The sequence below is a fragment of the Vicugna pacos genome, unplaced genomic scaffold (assembly GCF_048564905.1).
Source record: "Vicugna pacos unplaced genomic scaffold, VicPac4 scaffold_76, whole genome shotgun sequence".
In the NCBI taxonomy this organism is placed as follows: Eukaryota; Metazoa; Chordata; class Mammalia; order Artiodactyla; family Camelidae; genus Vicugna; species Vicugna pacos.
The window spans coordinates 26,598-46,362 of record NW_027328757.1 but is presented as its reverse complement, the minus strand read 5'-3'; the positions used below and the strand labels follow the sequence as shown (position 1 = coordinate 46,362).

Sequence of the window (19,765 nt, the reverse complement as noted above, 5' to 3'; positions counted from 1 at the left end):
ATCACATAAGGCAGAGCCTTATAGCCAGCCAGGATAGGGAACAGCCCAACCTACCAACGCACACACAGTATTTGGTCCTAATACAACAGAAACACACAGCTCACATAGGAGACACCCCTGGAGCATCTAGTTCTGGTGGCCAGAGGGGAGTATGCTGCTGGACCCCACAAAACATCTCCTACATAAGGCTACTTCTCCAAGATGGGAAGATACAACAGACCTACCTAAAACATAGAAGTGAAAACAGAGAATTATGCAAAATGAGGAGACTAAGGAGTATGTTTCAAATGAAAGTACAAGATAAAATATCAGAAAAAGAAATAAATAAAATGAGATAAGCAATCTACCTGATAAAGAGTTCAAGATAATAATTTTTAAAGATGTTCACAAACTGAGAAGAATGGATGAACAGAAAATTTCAACAGAGCTAGAAAATATGAAAAAGAACCAATCAGAGATAAAGAAACAACAGAAATAAAAATTAAAGGAATTACAAGTAGATTACATAATACAAAAGAATGGATCAGTGATCTGGAAGACAGAGTAGCGAAAATCACCCAAGATGAACAGAAAAAAAGAAGAAAGAGTGTAAAAAAAATGAGGATAGTTTAAGGACCTCTGGGACAATATCAAGCATACTAACATCCATGTAATAGGGGTCCCATAAAGGGAAGAGAGAGAGAGAAAGGGGCAGAGAACTTATTTGAAGATGTAATAGCTGAAAATTTCCCTAACCTGGGGAAAGAGACAGATACCAGGTCCAAGAAGTAGATAGTTATTTGAGTTATAATAGTGATCATTTCATAAAGTATTTAAATGTCCAATCATTATGCTGCACACCTGAATCTAACATAATATTGTACATCAACTATGTTTCAATTTAAAAAAATTCACTTTAAAACTCTGTGGCATTTTTCCCCTTAGCCTTAGACACAGAAGGAAATTAGCAAACTAATGTAAGAGAAAGCACTTTACTGTCTTCAATCTACTTGGACAACATTTATTCTCCAAGCGTATAAGGATAAAAGCCGTGTCTTGGTCTTCATTTTCCCACCCTGTCCTTTACCAGTTCTCTAAGTAACACCCAGTGACAGGTATAGGAACTGCATCTTCTTCCCACAAGGGAATCAGAGAGGGAAGGAAAAGTATAATAAATTTTGACTATAATCTTTAGTTTTTCAAATTATAAAACTACAAGTTATTAAAATGAGTTACTGGATATTAAGTTCATCTCTGGGTAGTTGCCTGTCTGAAATGATAATGAAATAAACTTGCTTTCTGGTTATCTGACACATTATATTAGTAGAACTTTGAGGCATGCTTTTTTCCTAAGTTGTTTAATCCACCTAACTACAATGTTTGCTACACGGATCTACATTTAATTTAAAATTCTGTCCTCTGTTTAACCATACATTAAGCAAAATCTATGAAATTGCAGGTTGGAGGTTGGCATTTACTCTGGATTTTTCCCTTCCTTGCATTAATTTATTCTGCTTCATTTATGATTAAGACTAGCTTGAAGTAAAATATTGTCTCAGCATTACCAATGTGGTTATAATTCTTCTGGAAAGAAAAAGTCTATCAAATTTAAGATATTATAGAATGAACTTTCTCTACAAATCCACAAGATTTTTTAAAAACAAGAATCTAAAGAAATCATTCTTGTAATATCTCATTAGGTATTACATGCTGCACACTACCCTAAATCTCTGAATTAAAAACAGTAAGCTTGAATTTTCAAATAATCATAACCTAGTCCAATTTTATCTTTTAGCCAAGTTAATTCAGTTTATAAAGAAAAACAGAATAAAAAGGGGAGGGAGCAATACAAACATCAAACTGTATTGAGTGAAAATAAATCAGCAAATATATAAATAAATAAATAAGCAAATTAACTACTCTCTATACATATTGGGAATGGTTTGTCAATAGCAAACACATGTTTTACATCTATGATTTTTCACAGGTTTGCTATATAGATAAAAATACATTCTTTAGAAAACAACTCAGAAACTCACCCCACAAAGAACCACAGCAGATCTCAGAAGTGAATTCCTTTTCATACATGTGGATTAGTGGTTTTTTACATGCAGGAGAGACATATAGTGGGTTAACATTGACCTCAGAGGGTCGCTTAGATGACTTCTCAGATACTTCCACTAATCCAGCATATACTGTGAAGAGAAGATATTGAGGGAAACTACTAGTGTATATACCATATGTGCTTGAGTATTTTCACAAATGAGTCCAAGCCTAGAAAAATTCCTTTTCCTTTATCGTATTTTATTTTTTACTGGTTATCATTTCTATAACTCCTAAACCATCAGGTAACACAAATCAAGATGGTGAAAAATACATTTCTGAAAATGAATGTCTTCCAAGTTACTGTAAGTAGATTGCAAATGAAATCTAAATGAGGGACTCAATTTCTCAACTGTAGTTCGAATTTAGGTGCCATAAAGATTTAGTGAAGAGTAGATTAAATCCAGTTTAGTGAAGAGTAGATACATATTCAGTTGAATTTATGTCAACTGCATATCAGAATAATTTCATTCTTTTCTGATCATGAACTAGTGGTCAAACACTGTATTTAATATGTGAACAGACTGCCGCACTTGGAGATTATATTAAACACACTTACAGATGGCACTGGCAAAGTCAGTATTTGCAGCCCTCTCAGAGCCATTGGAAGGAGATGAGTGGCTGGCAGAAAAACCTGATTCTGTTGATACTTCTGATATGTCCATACTGTCATTCTCATCATCAGGCGCTACAAGTGCAGCATCTGAGGCAATGGCATTTGAGGCCTCACTTCTACCACATGGCTCCTGAAAGAAGATCAAAAATTGATTTTCAATTCATTAGGAAATTAACAGTGAGAGAAACATAATATCCCTACAAGTCATCAGAAAAAGATAATGCAAAATTTGTAACATCTATAATTCCTCATCTTTATAAAATCCACACTTAACCAGAACTCACCAATGCCATCAGAAGACAAAGAACTAGTCTATATTGACAAAGAACTAGTCTATATTGAGACAATTGATGTCAGAGTAGAAATTCAAGGAGTGTGAAATCCTTAGCTGTACAATTTGAGGATCTAAAATTTATGGGATTTTTACTATGCAACAGGTACTCTGCTAGGCACCTTATTTACATATTGTTGTGAAGACTCACAACAATCCAAAAAGTAATTCTGATTATCTCCATTTTACTTACAAGGAAACTAAAGCTTAGTGAAGTTAAATAAGTTATTCAAGGTCATGGGGGGGGATCAGTTTGAAGCCAAAGTCTGTTTGATTCCAAAGCTTATATTCATCCATGCTGTGCCAGCTACTTGAAAAAATAAAAAGCATCAGTGTGGGGGATTCAGTTCCATTTTGTCAAATGACCAAGCTAATGATGGAAAATCAATCAACATATTCAAGAGTGTGAACATGCCTCAGTGAAAATTCAGCCAGCTTTCATTAACTTACAGAGAAACTCAAGGATAAAAGCCACAAAATTTGACAGTTTATGTGGGATGCCATACCCTGTGGAAAAACATACCAACTGTTTTTGGTAAGTCTGTCTATTGATAAATATTTCTTTGTATCTCAACAGTGATTCTTGGCATTGAGACAGTTGTGCTGCCCTGTCAAAGACTTGTTTTTTATGACCTTTCCTTCCACAAAATTGTTGTATGGTAAACATGTCCTTTTAAAATTAAAATGAAAGGAAGATCCATTTACTCTGTAAATGTCAAAAACAATCTTGAGATAACTGGAGATACCCAGGGGTGCTATGAAAACTATGCTGGGACATCTTGCTTTAATGTCTCTAATTAAGATAAGTAGTTAGGTAGGTGGATGGAAAGATAGAGATGAGAAAGAGAGAGAGAGACACACACACACAGAGGCAGAGACAAAGACACATACTTTCCCACTGATACTCCTTTCCCATTGGAAACCATCTAGGAGTTTCCTTCCTCTCCATTTTCTTTGTTTCCTTCCTTTATTGATTTCTTCCATAATAATTGTGTGCCTATCATAGACTAATCCCTAGACTGGATGCTAGGATTGGGTGAGTGTGTAAATAAAAGTAATTAAAGATGGATTAAACATAGTTCCTGCCTTTTTTAAGAGTTCATAATCTATTGTGACAGAAGAGCAAGTAAACAAATTGCTAAATGACTATGTCATACGTACTAAAATAAAATGATGGGAAAAATATTTACAATCACAGATAAAGGGGTGTATAAATCTCCCCTGGAAAGTCAAAGATGATATATAAGTTGGATCATGAAATATAACTAGTTCACCAAGCAGAGAAGAGGTGAGGGGGAAGCCTTATAGACAGGGAGAACAGCTTGCACAAGGTCGCTAATTCATGAAAGCGTGGCATCTTTTATGCTAGCTTGTATGATAGGATAATAGGCTGGGAAAGTAAATTGGCATGATCTTTCCTCTGTCTGGAATCTCACCTGTGTTTTTAGATATCCAAATACTCCCCATTTGTCAAGAATTAGTTCATATACCACATGCTCCAGGAAATAGTCTCTGTGATAATTCCTATTGATCTAGCATCTGTGAAGCTACTTGAGTGTTTAAAACCTATCTATAAAATCAGTAAATGTTTTGTGAATGACGAAATCATTGTCTAAACACAGTACACTACTTCTGTTTAAATTGTATGTGTTAATGGTTCCTCAAAAGTTGAAATAGAATCTAGTATTTCTGCTCCTAGGTATATATCTCAAATAATTGAAAACAGGGACTCCAATGACAGATACTCATACACCAATGTTTACAGCAGCATTCTTCATGGTAGCCAAAAGGTGAGAATCAAACAAGTGTCCAACAACAGACGAATGGATAAACAAAATATGATATATTCTGACTATGATATGACTATGGAATGCTATTCAAGCCTTGAAAAGGAAGGAAATTTTGATACATGCTACCATGGATGAACCTTGAAAACATTATGCTAAGTGAAATAAGCCAGACCAAAAAAGACAAATATTGTGTGATTCTGCTTATATAATGTGCCTAGACAGAAAGTAGCATAGATGTTATTGGGAACTGGGGGGAGGGACAATGGGGAGTTAATTGTTTAATTGTTTGAGATGATGAAAAATTTCCAGAAACAAATATTAGTAACAGTTGTACAACATTGTGAATGTATGGATTAATTTCACTGAATTGTACACTTAAAGTGGTTAAAATGAAAAAAATTATGTTACGCATATTTTATCACAACAAAAACTTCCCAGAAAAAATGTATGTGTTAACAGACAATATTTTATGATCTGAGTAATAAAGGCAAACAAAGAAAATATATTTGTCTCTGGAAGAAAATAGAAGCCATTCAAATTAGAAGAAATACACACACACACACACACACACACACACACACATACAGCTATAATTTAAGATGTTTAAGACTTTGTGATGAAAGTTTAAAATATATTTGGAATGGCTGGAAACATGGCATATCACATGAAGAAACACATTCACAAGGAGAGGAATTCATTTTCGTTTTCAACTGGTGCATTACCTCTAGTTGATGTTCAAAGTCCTGGGATGCTGGTCTTTCTAATACTGGATCATCCATCTCTGAGCAATTTTCTCCTCCACTGAGTTCAAGGGCTTCACTCTCTTCATTGGTTCCACTGACTCTCTCACCTTCATTACTCTCCTTGCCTCTTCTTCCACTGCCTGTATTGGCTCTGTGTCCTTCATGGTCTCCAATGGCTGCACTGTCCCCACTGGCTGCATTTCCTCCATGGCTTCTATTAGCTCTCTGGCTTCTATAGCGGCTGAAACTTCCTTCTCCCCTATCACTTCCAGCTTTACCATCTTGCTTGCAGCTTCCATCACTGCCATAGCTTGGCCTGATAACAAGATCTAATTAATGATAGAAAGCTACCCAGCAAAAATACATTTGAAAGTTAGCAAATGAAACAAAATTAGGATGTCTTATACATATGTACCATTTCCGGGCATGTTTTTGCTCTATGTGAACACTACTGGTATGATACAGACACAAAAAATGTCCCTATGTCCTATCAATCTTAAATACTGAATTAACATCATAGCCACCATCAACTCCCTGGCTGCATTTGGATGGCAGATGGAAGAGAACTTGCATCCTTCATTAGGAACATGTGTTAGGAATATATATTTTTTTTCTTAAATAATAGACTACTTCATGCATTAGCAACTTCACAGCCACATGATTAAGCCCATATTTTTGGCTAAACACATATTTGAATAATTCTTCTTGTGATATAAATTATGTTAATTTAAACATGTGCCTTCATTGTCTGATATGTGTATTATCTACTTTGTGACAGATTCCCATTGATTGTATTACTACTACCACCAGAAAGTTCAGTAATATAGATCTCATTAAATTAAGATAGTCATTTAATTACTTGCTAAGAACACCAAGCTTAGCAAAATGCCTCAGTGATCTTTTGCATAAGAGACAACGTAAACATGTGCCTATGACAATTCAAAGAGCAAATTTACTTGACAAGGGAATTCCTGGTAGTTTTTTTAGTTGACAAAAAAGAAAAGTGTTGAATGATCTGTAGTTTGTTCTGACATGTATATCTCCAGTAACATTTAAAGAATAACAAAACAAAATATAGATTTCAATATTATAAAGCAAACAATTCTCCCACTGTTATTTATTTTTCTAAAAATATAAAAATGTACTATATTAATGAATCATCCTTGAGAGCAGTTTAAATGCAAACCATAAACATATGTAAATAAGAACATAGTGGCTGTTTGTAGAGTAGAAGCAAGTAACTATATATACAGCAAGCAGCTGGTGGTAGGCCAAAAACACTACTTCACTAAATATTATCACTTTGGGCAGCTACTCTATAAGCAGATAAAATTGAATGAGTACTGAATTTAGTTACAGTAGTTTTCAGAATCCCAAGAATAATGCTATGTTAGTAAGCTGCAGTCTAAAACTATCAAATGAGCGTCAAGTTTGCAATTCATTTTTCTCAGCAGATTTAGAGATTTTGTTCACAAACACCAGAACTTCATCTTACAGTTATTAAGTAGCACACTATTTAATTTGTCACCTCATTTATCACATTCATTGTGGCTGTACAGGGTAGAATGATTCAGTAGCTTTAATTTTAACGGAAACACCCAGACAATTCCAGTTATAAAGAACCTAATAAATACTTCAGTGCTAATATAGTATTACAAGAAATGCAAGGTTAAGTGATTTGCATTAGAATAATTTAAAATCTATTATTGAAAATCAACAATTTATCAATGTACAATGGAATTCATTCACCCTCTTGGTAATAAATTTTAAAAGTAAACCAGCAATGCAAATAGTTCTGAATTTATAAAACATGGATAGTGCAAGTAATCCAGAAAAACCAACCTTGGCCAACTAGGAACACCATCACGATTATTGTCTTTGTCATCAACATCCTCATCCTCATCACCACCATCATGGTCTTCACCAATATCATTAGCCTGATCAATCTGAATATCCAAGTCATCACTGCCATTGTCATGGTCATAGGTATCTTCATAAGCATCATTAGAATCATCATCATCACCATCAGTATCAGCACCAGCATCATAGAGTTCAACATAATCACCATCCTCTTCAGGTGGCTGAATGACAGGTGCAGGAGTTAACCAATCATTCCGGAAGATTTCAGAGAGTGCATTATAGCCTACCCATTCATTTGTCAAGTAAACGGGGGGTGATATTTTTCCTACTTTAAATCCATCTGGAACCTGTGTGCACAAGAAAGGTTAATATAGTCTTTAGTAGCCTTTCATTTTCTTCTAGATTGGAAAGTTTCCAAGCTGACAATATTTTAAAATATATTTTTGATTAAAATGAAGATGTTCACTCACTAGATAGAGCCAACATTTTTGTGAGGATGAGATGCCAAAACCGAAACCTCAGGCTGTGATCATTAATGGCCTTTCTGGATCACACAGGGCAAAATTCACTCACTTTATTTTTAATTAGCCCTATTTGTCTGCTGAGAAATAGGCATTTGGTTTTGGTGCTGGATAGGGGAGTGATGATTTGATACTCTATGAAAGACAGTCCCTTTTTCCTTTTGTTTCATCTTCTGATGTTGCAATTAACACATAACTTTTAAATTGATATGTTAATTTCCCAGCTGTAGTTTTATATAACATAGGTTGTCTTAAAGTAATGTAAACACTTCTAAGAAGTAAATTACTATAAATCCATCTTTAAGTATGGTATATGTCATATAAGCAACCTTTGGGCAATTTGAAAGAGATGTGTGTGTGTGGTAGGGTAGAGGTAATTATAAAAGTAAAACAAAATGATCTGAAAGTGCACTATAAAAATGAAAGTCATTTTTGTTTATGAAATTAGAAGGCATTTTATTTTTCACTAAATGTTTTATATTTATGCACTGCCTCATTATCCAAGAAATATTAGACAAAAATTGAGCATCTAACCTCTACTCCTTGAGATTAGCTTCTACACATAGCCTTTTATCACTCCTCTCTTGAATAATTTCTGACACAAGAATGTGAAAATAAAACATTTTATGATCAATTGAATGTTTTTCCATTTTTAAATTTAATTTCTAGATTTAATATTCTGCATACTCACATAGCAATGGAAATTTATATTTGAAAGATTAATTAAAATCTGAACACTAATGTTTCCCTCGAGTGAAGATTAAAATGTATAAGTCAAAAGAAATTGAAAATTAAAAAGAAAAGATACAACTATGTTAAGAGTTAAGATGAAAACCTACATGGACGTCAACAAGCAACTTCTGATCAATAGTAGAATAAGGCGGTGATGACTGGGACCTCCTCCTGGTCACAGGACTCTCTTCCTCAGAAGAGGATTCTGTGGAATGCCAAAAAGACATTAGTAACAGTGGTGATTACAGCTACTGACTTCATTTTTATAGTGTACCAGTTCAATTCTTTGATATTTTTCTTGTAGCTTCTATTCTAGGAGATATCATCAGATAAATTCTTATGGGGCCAGGGCTCTATATTATTTTCAGAGGTAGTGACAAGCTCAAGGTTTGTTCTGTCTGTAGACCTACACAGTTTTTCTGTTTTTAATATTAAGTGTATACTTGTTAAATATTTCTATCTGGGTAAAAAAGGTGCACAGTAAGACTGGTATACAGACAGTTTTATTTAAAAAACATGTATCAAGAATAGGAAGGGCTGGGTGGTATCTCTGGCCTCCCATACTAACCAGTAGAAAAAGAGCCCAACAGCTCTTAGAAGATGATAGATTAGACAAAACTCTCAAGAGGAGAGTTAACTCTGCAATCGTAATCTCCCAATTTCTACTCAGTGATGTATCCTCAAGTATTTCAATGCAGTCAAGAAGTGAACAACTGAAAAGCGACAAATCTTTGCCCTTTTTTATAAAGCTGGGAACCTTTCTATACAGGTACTCTGCAATAGAAATTTCTGCAGTAATAGAAATGTTCCATATCTGCACTGTCCAATACAGTAGCCACAAGCTACACATGGCTATTGAACATTAGAAATATGGTCAGTGTGCCAGAGGGATTGGCTTTTAAATTTTATTTCATTTTCATTTTAGTTTTAATTTTAATAGTCACATTTTGCTGGTTGCATCACAATGCACAGCTCAGTTCTATAGTGTAAATACGTCCATTTAAAATGCAAACTTATCTGGAGAAGTCTGGATTTTTGATATTAAGATTTGTGATATAGTAAACAACATCTCTGGTTAAAACAGAGTGAGAATATTTAGGTTCAAAGATCAGTAGATCAGGGTGAGCATACTTAGAAAAAGTTTCATTAAGCGAACACTCAGGTCCCTGTTTATTGTTCTTGAGTGCTTGGATTTTAAAGATAAATAGTACTATCCCTCTTTTATTTGCATCCTTGAGATATATGTGTATAGCCAAAGTATTGACACAACAACTCCAAAAAGCATGTATTTGAAAATACTGCTATCCTTTGAGAATATTATACTGGAACACATCCAACAATTTGTGTCTGCATCTTCTGACACTCTTGTACTCTTGTAGTTTATTATCTTTCTGTAGGAAACCATTTTCTCTTAAGTCTTTTGGTATGTTATTAGGCTAAGAAGTTTGGGAGAATGTTTGAGATTTTCAGGCAAATTTGTAGCAAGGAGTTTTGATTTCCTGCATGATGAAGTATGCAATCCCACGAGAACTTCAAATCATCTATGTGGCGTATACAACAAAAAAATAGTATATACAACAAATGTAGCATATACAACAAAAAACAGGATGGCTCTGGGAAAAAAAATCCCTAAAGTTTCTCTTCATATAGACTTATTTATCACAAGATAATATTTCCGCATGAGGGGACACTATTATTTAAAAGAATTCTGCCATTATCTGAGTCTCCTAAGAAGAAGAGTGGGATTTTAAAATTTAGGTCTTCAAATATCTGATTTTCATACAGTACACATTTATATCCGTTTAATTATTAACATTTTAATAAAATCTATATACTAATTTTTGCAAATGACTTGGGGCATTTGCCCTTGTTTAACTTACTTGGATTGCTAAAAAAAAACAAGGGCATTTGCCCTTGTTTAACTTACTTGGATTGCTAATGCCAGACTTTATGTCCCAAGGCACAAATTTTGATTTTATTTATACTAATATTTCACAAATCTACTCATTTAACTCTCTCAAAAGCACATCATAAAACACTTGTTTGAAATCCCTGTTTGTGAAGTTATTTTCTATGATTTTACTGATTAATTTTTCATGTATGTTGAGTAAAAACATCAATTTGTAAAATTTAGGGATATTTATGAGATACTGTATATATCTTACTTTGGGGAGGTGAAATAACAAACTGATAAATAAAACACATGCCCACAACTACTCCATCTAATATCTCAATATTCTAAAGATTGCCTACAAATTTTAGCCTGCTGGAACGGCCTCTCTTAAGTTCTTTTACCATATTTTTTTTCCCTTTACCATATTTTTCACACATGGTATAGAAACTAAAGTTGACACCGCCTCCCCCCCCACCGCCTCCTAGACATATTCTTAATGACTACCCAACTGAAAGAAGAAACTTCAGAAGAATTACTTTCCATTTCTCAAAGGTCATTACAGACCACCCAATTGCCAAATCCAATAGCCTCTTGCTCTTAATCCTACTTGGCCTCCCTTACACTATTGATTCATTCCTTCTTGAAATTCTTTCTTGACTTCTACAATATAAACAATTAAACATTAACTCTGTTTTGACTGTTTAAACTTTGTGCTTTGAATCACCTGATGCTGCTGGGCAATTTTGAGGATTTTGCGAACTCCTTTGTCTGATGTCAATGGGCTTCTGAGCTTGTTCCAAAAGAGACGGCTGAGGAACACTAATGAAAAGACAGAAAAGCATGTGCCATGGCCTAATATTCATAAAGGGAATGTACAACTCAATATCAAGACCAAAAAAAGTTTTAAATATATGGGTATATATCAAACTGAAAAGAAGTAGAGCTTAAGTGATACTTTCCAATTTTCCGAAACCTGCTATTTCATCTATCCAGAACAGAGAAACAATTTCCAAAATACAAAAAAAGTCTCCATATAAGTATATGTTTCCTTTACATGTCATATTTATTTCTAACATTCCTATAAACTTTCTTTAAGCTAATATTCAGACATTATTATTACCTGGTTAACACAGTAATAAACATAATTCTATAGTGTATGTGAGGATTTTCACATGATCAAAAGGCTAAGTTCTTGTTACATCAAATATTCCACCATTATCATCCTGATTTCAAATGTTTGGAATTCGTGCTTTTTAATGTCCTGTTTCTGATTTTGATAGATGGCTGAATAAATAGATAGGACAGTATAGTATTAACTATTCAAATTGAGGGAATACTTAGAAAGTTTCTTTGGACCTGTGCTGCAAAACTTTATAGTTCCTTTGGAATTTCTATATAGGAAGGACTTTGGTTATTGATTTTGGCCTGGAACAGACAAGTCTTTTCTATGACCCCAAATTTAAGGAAAGACTCAAGTTTCATTTAATTTTATAAATGTAACCATATTTAAAGTAAACATATTTGCTCTTCATAAATTCAAGAATCCTTTGCAACATGAACAACCAATTCCAGTTTAACAGCAATACTGATTTTTATATGCCCTGTGTTTAACAGTTATATTGATATTGTGTACCAGTAAATCTAAGGACATAAATACATGCTTTCTTTTTTTAAAAAATAATAAGATAGAAAATACATACTACATATTATCAACTCTATGCTATCTGACCATACTTTCCAGAATCTTGAATATAGTAAGTACTTAATAAATATTCACTGGATGACTGAGTGAATGAATATAGGCTAAGTCCTCTCCATTATGAGTTGGAGTTTGAGGGGGTATAATTTTCAAGGAATATCTACATTTAAATTTAGCTTTAAAATATAAGCCATTGTATACAAAATCTAAAATATGAAACATGATCTTTGAAAGTACTGAAGATCACCAATATTGCAGAGTTTAAAAATATAGGGACTGGTATAAAATATTAATATAATATTGAATTTTAGATTTGATTTTTCCTATCAGTTGTTTCAGGCTTGCCCATTCTGTGGCATTAGCTTCAGAGGTCAGAAATTCTCTGTGTGTGTTTCATCTCTGTGTGTGAATATGATGTATTACATGATAAAACATGTATTTGAAGTGTCCATGATACACATGAAATTATCTTTTTATCATAAATTACTAATTGAAAGCTATCAAAGAATTTATTTTGTTTCTTTCATTAAATTGTGATTCTTACCAGCTATTATCGAACTAAATAACACTGAGATTGCCATATGTCCAAATGTAAAGATCTAGTTAATGGATTGTTGCAGTTTTAAGGTTTCAAATGTGGGCCAATGATACACTGATAACTATGTTATCATTAATATTTTAGTTTTGACTTCACATAGAACTTACTGTCAAATAAATAAGCTTTAATTTTGTGATAGTAAGTTGTGAGCAATTTGAATATAGAAATCAGAGATACATACCTCAAAGAGAACTTGACATGATGTACACGATCCTGGTTATAAGGCACAGAAGCAGATTTCTCTTGGACCTGAAAGACACAATGCAATACTTCGGTAGAATTCTCAACCATAAATTCTTTTGAGTTATTAATTCATGGAAAAATGTTATTCTTCACATATTTTCTTAAAAATACAACTTATAAAGCCTGATTTTCATAAATAGATCATATTTTCATGCTTATAGTATAACATTAAAACTGCTTAACCATAATTTCTGATGGTATCCTTGAATTTTAGTATAATAACAGATTCTGGAGATCATACAATCAAACACTCTCATTTTATTATTGAGGAATCTGCAGAGATGGAAAATGAATTTTCTAAGAATTTTACATCAAGCCAAAGTATCTTTAATCAGAATGTAGGTCTCCCATTTTCTAATTTAATGTTCTTTTTATGTTTTCATATTACTTTTTATATCAAGTTCAAAATTCTCACTCAGAATTTAAATTCAAACTTCTCACTTACTCGCCCTTTTAAGCTAATGCTAGATTTTCAAAACTTGTAACACACACAAACACAGTATTAAAATCTATGAAGAGTCTAAAGTGTTCCATGTTTAAGAAAGTATGATTTTTTGCCCTTTATAACTTGACTGTAATATTATAATCAGTGTTTCAAATGTTTTTTCAATTCTAAATAAATTTGTATTTTATTAATTATTCAGCCATCTAATACAGCAAAAGACATGAGAAAGAACACATATAACGAGCCAGCTTCCATCAGTGGCACAGACTTACCTTCTGCAAACATTAGTAGATAGGCCCATAGAGTGTTGCTTTGCCTCATTTAATTTTATATCACTAGGTTTCTACTCAAAATAATTTGTAGCTACCCCCAAAATAGGTCATTCTGGCACTCAGCAAGGCAGTCACACTAGATTCTTTAGAAAGCCAAATTCAACATTTTACAACAAAAAATTAGCATTTTCATGCTGATAAAATCATGCTATAGTTTCTAGAAACTATACTACCCTTACTATGTGCTTTTTTCCTCTTATGCAGTGACTTATCAAGATTGTCTTTACGCTCCAACAGATAGGTAAGAAATGAAAAATGTTGTCAATCGTTCACATGTTTTGCTAATAAATGTTTCCAAATACAACCAGCTGTTTTGCAGTACGCAGGATAAGCAACTGACTGACTTTTTCCACTTTTGATTCAGATAACTGGCATCATACTGACACAGTCTAAGCCTCTTGGTTCATAAAGCTGATCTTATTTAGAATGTTTATTGAAACTAGTAAACCAGAGGTAACATTATTCAGAAGACATAAAGGCGAAAAACAAGAAAGGCTAATGCTTAATATGAATTGACTGTATTTGGTCTGAAAAATGGGGAGAAGAAAATGATTAGTAATAAAAGCATACACTAAGGCAAATGATACATTCCAAACCAATCAGACACAACTCACTATATTTTGGGTTTAAGATACCATGCTTAAGGTAATAATTATCATCTGAGAGTAAGAGCCAAATCATCATTTAATAAGGCAGAGAAGGAGATATATTGCTTCTTGTAATTAAATAATATAATCCAGCATATGTTCCTTCTGCCAGTGGTTAGTGTTTATAAAGCAATACTCTGTTATTCACTTGAGAGGACTGTTAGTATTGGAAGGAACATATTCAAAAAGGATGATTGTCCATGAAATACACCATAATAGACTACTGTGAAGCATGTCGAAGGAGGAAATATAGTGATCTGGGGCCCTTGTGCTGATGAAGACAATGAGACTCCTACTTCACTATCAGTAAGGCAAGAATTTCTGAGTTCTCCACCCATCCACCTAGCCACAGTTAGTGTCCAAGAAATTTTTAGATAGCTAGATGTTCAGAATGCTGTCTATAATGAAACTGTCTTGACTATACAGGAACTGAAACTTCCACTGGAGCCTCATCAATACCAATATGTTAAATAGCTATTAATAAACTCATGAAAACAAAAGTCAACCTGGACACCAGGACTGACTTGATTATTCCCATAAATGTAAGAAAATAAACGACAGATTAAATGGCTCAGACCCAGCCAAACTACATTCCAGAACAGAGACGATCAAGGGAAAAGGTATGTGTGATTGTGTTACAAGCTGAGCTACCACATTTTTCATGGGCAATAAATTTACTTAAAAGAATGACTGACAAGACAAACTGATTATTCAATTTGGGTATCTGGCAGGCATTTTATTTAAAATCAATGAAGTAAGCCTGTCAATTCAAGGAAAAACAAGTGACGTTATTTGTTAGCAACAATAAAATTGAGCTTTCAAGTGAAAATTAAAATTTTAAACTCATATCTAACACTGTGCACTTAGCTTATCAACACTTAATAAGTTGTTATGATGAAATTGATATTGATATTTACAAATGCCACTTTTGATGTTGTATAATGTGTAAACATTTGGAAAGATCTACATACACAGTGAACCAATATTTTCCAACTGACCAATGCATGAAGATACAAAATCATGTATGAGCTAAACATCTATTCACAGCACGCAACAGACTTACAGATTTTAATATTACTGAATATACAAAATTCCACTGATATGGTTTTAGACTCCACTTCTCTATTTTTGGTGCATTAACAAAGAATATCCATAATGATTTGAAAAATTCATCAAAACTCTCCCTTTCCAATTATCTATAGGTGAGAAACCAGCTTTTTTTTTTTACTTATGTACTTCAACCTAAACAACATATGGCAGCAGACTGAATGCAGAAGCAGATGAGAATCCAGCTGTTTTTCATTAATCAAGATGGAAACTAATTATTTTTCATCAGAATTTGTTTCTTATATTAACATCTAATAGTTTTATTACTTTTTAAATGAAGTAATAGATATTTAATTTTTTTGGTTTTAATTTCTGACATACATTGAATGACACAATCCAAGTAAACAAAAGATTTTTAGTCATCAATGTTTAAGAGTATAAAGAGATTCTGAGACCAGAAGGTTTAAGAACCAGTGTTCTAGGCACTTACTAGTGTCACAGCAACTCATATTGAGAAACTTACCTCATTTTCTTTAGGATTTGGAATGTATGGTTGCAATGGTTCTATTTGGACTTCAGCCTGAATTGAATGAAATACTTCATCATTGTCTGATGATTCATCTTCTTTGTCCTTTGAAACAGAAAGAAAAATAAATATTTTACTTATTAAAATGGAAATAAGAGCAACTCCCACCATTTTAATATTCAATTTAAAAAATAATTTTCAAATATTCAAATTGACCTACGTCTGCAGTTTCTAATAGTTTTTGGTTCTGGATCCTTTTTAGAATCTGAAGGATGCTATAGATTTTCCATAAAAAAACTGCATGTAGACAGACATAAATGTCCCCACATATATTTTCAGGGGGACCCTTGACCACCTACAGTTCATCCATTAGACCCATGTTAAAAACCTTTGGTCTAAAGCTTAACTTATAACCCCAAACTGTTGCATCTAGTAAATGGTTATAACTACAAAGTTTGATCCTTCTGTTCAATGGAAGATCAGTAATACAGTGGTGGAAATAGTTCTGCTTGAGTCCTAGGAGTTAAGGAAAGTTTCTGTTTTCCCATTTAAGCCAATCAGTATTATTCCTTCAATTCAAAGAGAATAATGGAAATGTGTTTTCTTTCCTTCTGGTGAGTTGAAGTAGTCACATATGTCTTTAAACTCTAATAAATTCCCAGGTATTTCAAAAGACCTGTCACTTTGAACACAACATCAAAAATTGCCTTTTTATTTATGTTTTCCTTTAAGAGTTACACATAAAGATAGGAATGCCTGTACAAGATCCTAGGGTCATGGGATTGGTAACTATTATTCACTGATCTTTTTCTCCCATTTTAGAATGGCTTCTCACATGTATATATTTAAAACACTGAATGACAATAAGTATGTGCTATGCTACTAATACTATAAGTCCTGCAGGGATGCATAAAAGTCTTTTTCAAAAATGCAAAACCCATTAGATCCAATTGTTACTTGGACTCATTGAGAATAATTATTAGCATTTTAGATGCCCTAATGTCAGGCAAATATCACCATTCCAGACTCGTGCCACCCCTTCTCTATCCGGTTTCTTTTGTTTCTTATCTGCCAGTTTTTTGAGGGGGACTAGACATTCATTTCCCCTTTTGGGCCTTTGTTCTCTTGTTGCTTTCACCTTCTCTCACGTTAAACATGTCAGGGAAATAGCATTTGCTCAATTAACTCAATGAATGCAAACCAAAATACTCCCTTATCCAGACATTTAGACAAGGTTCATTTGTAATAACTACATTAATTATTATTAGATAAATGGATGTTGATACCAAGGTTTAATTTAGGATCCACACAGGATTCCTTTTATGTAAATGGATGCTGTGAACTATTAGAAAACAACTGCTCTCCTAGTCTTTTTGACCTCTTTAATTTGCTTATGAAACCCACAAAACCTTCAGCGTCAGATTAGATTTGCCAGATTGAATCCATCAACTCTAGCCAAATTATATCCACTTAAATTAGAGAATTTTGAAAGAATAAAGTTTTATTGACTAAACGAACATAAGATGAAGAGTAACATATTGCTCCCCACGTTTCAAAAGAGTGCAGAGACGAATTTGTAACTTGTATCATGTTCTATGCAGATACTTCATTGATTAATTATGTAAAATGGGTGGAAAATTAGTGAGACAAGTCATACATATGGTAACCATATACAAAATGTTTTAGAAACTGCTTTTCCTTCTCATTTTAACATTAACTTAAACATCTTGAAGTACAAAAATTATTGTAGTTCTCTTGATAAATACAGTTCAACATTCTATGGGAAGAAAGAGCAAATAAACTTACAGGCTAGAGGAACAAAACTAAATTTGTTTTTGTGTTTCTTTTAATGAGTTATATTTGAAATTTTGATCTTTGACAGTAATTTTTAAAGATCCAAAATAGTAACTTTAAATGTGCATATGGTGTCCCTTTGTTAGTTAAGGGAATAATGGGTAGAAAATAAACTAATAAAGCCATAACTTTACAGAGATATTAAGCAATTACCTGGATCATTTTTGTTTCTCAGATTTAGTCATAATTATCTGGAAATTTCAGGATAATTTATTTGAAGCAGAAATTATTTAGTTAATCTTCTCTGGGACACAACGAATACTTATTTCATCTGGTTTTATAAGGGGAACACATGAGTATGAACTAGCTTATTTTCTCTGCATATCTGGCACAGTTAAAACTATCAGGAACTCTTACATTTGCAACTTGTCTCAATTCTTCCTCGTGCTGATTAAAGATATCCTCCCATCTGCGTTGGTGCCTTCGCCTGCAGGCTTCTAAATCTGAAAGTTCAAACTCTTCCGGTCTCCGTGACAACTTTGCCCGGAACCTCTTTGGTGACAGTCTTTTTGCCAATGCCTGCCTTAGACTAGAAACTTTTGATTTTTTCTTCCGTGCTTGTTCTGGTTGAGAGTAAAACATGTCTGATGACAGGTTTTCCATCAGGGTTTGCAGTGGACCAAGTGGCTTTGAACTATGTGAATTTGGTGCTCGAAGTAAGTCTCTTGACAGTCCCTCTATCAGTGCTTGAACCGAGCCAGCCGCCTGCGTGGGCCCTAGTGCCCAGGCCTGCACCTGAGGTGACCCTTCGATTGGCCCCTCTACCGGAATGAGCACCTGAGTATCCAAATGTAGTGGCAGCAGCACGTGGTGGTTCTGAGACAGTAGGGGCAGGAACACCTGCGCGTGCACTCGTAATGACTCGGGCTCCTCTGCCTCAGTCTCCGCCTGCATAGGCTCAGCAGCCTGTTCCTGCACCTCTGGCTGTTCAGGTCCCCGGTTCTGCTCCAGCTGCTGTTCAGGTACCTGGTTCTGCCTCTGCTGTTGTTCAGGGACCTGGCCCTGCCTTTGTTGTTGGTTAGGGACCTGATCTTGGCCCTGAAATTCCTCTGGTACCTGGTCCAGATCCTGTGGCTCTTTTGATGCCTGAGGTTGGGCCTGAGCCTGCTGCTCTTTGGGAACCTGTAGAGGCCTGGGGACCTTAACCTGAGCCTGTAGTGGCATAAGCATCCAGCCTGCCCTCCGCAGTCGTGGAGGTGCCTTCATCTGCATCTGCAGGGGCCTCGATGCCTTAGCCTTAACCTGAGCCTGTAGTGGCATGAACACCCGAGCTGCCCCCTGTAGTCGCTGAGGTGCCTGGGCTTGCCCCTGCAGAGGCCTAGGTGTGCTGTCCTGAGCCTGCAGTGGCATGAACACCCTGGCTGCTCCCTGTAGATGCTGAAGTGCCTGAACCTGTGGCTCTTCTCGATCAGGTAACCACCGTGGCTGAGATGGTTCTCCATGCAGGACTCTGAGTGGTCTGCACCTACTGCTGGTAGGCAGTCTCAAAAGCTCATGGGTACAAGAAGGTCCCCTAAAAATAAACATATAAATGATTGCCATACAATTAGAATTGTCAGTAAAGTGAAGTCATTCAGGGGAAGTGCTTTTATTTTAAAAGATGAACATTTTCGGTAGTAAAGATATTTTCAGGAAATCTTTCTTGAATCATTCCTGTAATGTCTGAAAGAGTCTTTGCATTACTCATATATCCAGTATCAATGGTCTGATAATCTACTTGATCATTCTATTGCCAGATTTAAGGACTCTGAGTAGTAATAAAAAATTTTTCCTTAACATTTCTACTCAAATCTCTTTTGAAAATA

The 19,765-nt window shown here is 34.4% G+C and overlaps 1 protein-coding gene across 1 annotated transcript in view; it reads right to left on the bottom strand.

Moving 5' to 3' along the window:
• Positions 1 to 19,765, bottom strand: part of NRK (Nik related kinase) — a 62,566-nt gene that overhangs the window by 19,623 nt on the left and 23,178 nt on the right. The window contains exons 11-19 of the mRNA XM_072957773.1: positions 18,318 to 19,473; positions 16,104 to 16,211; positions 13,048 to 13,115; positions 11,294 to 11,388; positions 8,783 to 8,880; positions 7,405 to 7,769; positions 5,542 to 5,878; positions 2,642 to 2,828; positions 2,019 to 2,174 (exon numbers count right to left, since the gene is read on the bottom strand). Of these exons, the coding sequence (XP_072813874.1) occupies positions 2,019 to 2,174; positions 2,642 to 2,828; positions 5,542 to 5,878; positions 7,405 to 7,769; positions 8,783 to 8,880; positions 11,294 to 11,388; positions 13,048 to 13,115; positions 16,104 to 16,211; positions 18,318 to 19,473 (2,570 nt within the window). The remainder of the gene's footprint in view (positions 1 to 2,018; positions 2,175 to 2,641; positions 2,829 to 5,541; positions 5,879 to 7,404; positions 7,770 to 8,782; positions 8,881 to 11,293; positions 11,389 to 13,047; positions 13,116 to 16,103; positions 16,212 to 18,317; positions 19,474 to 19,765) is intronic.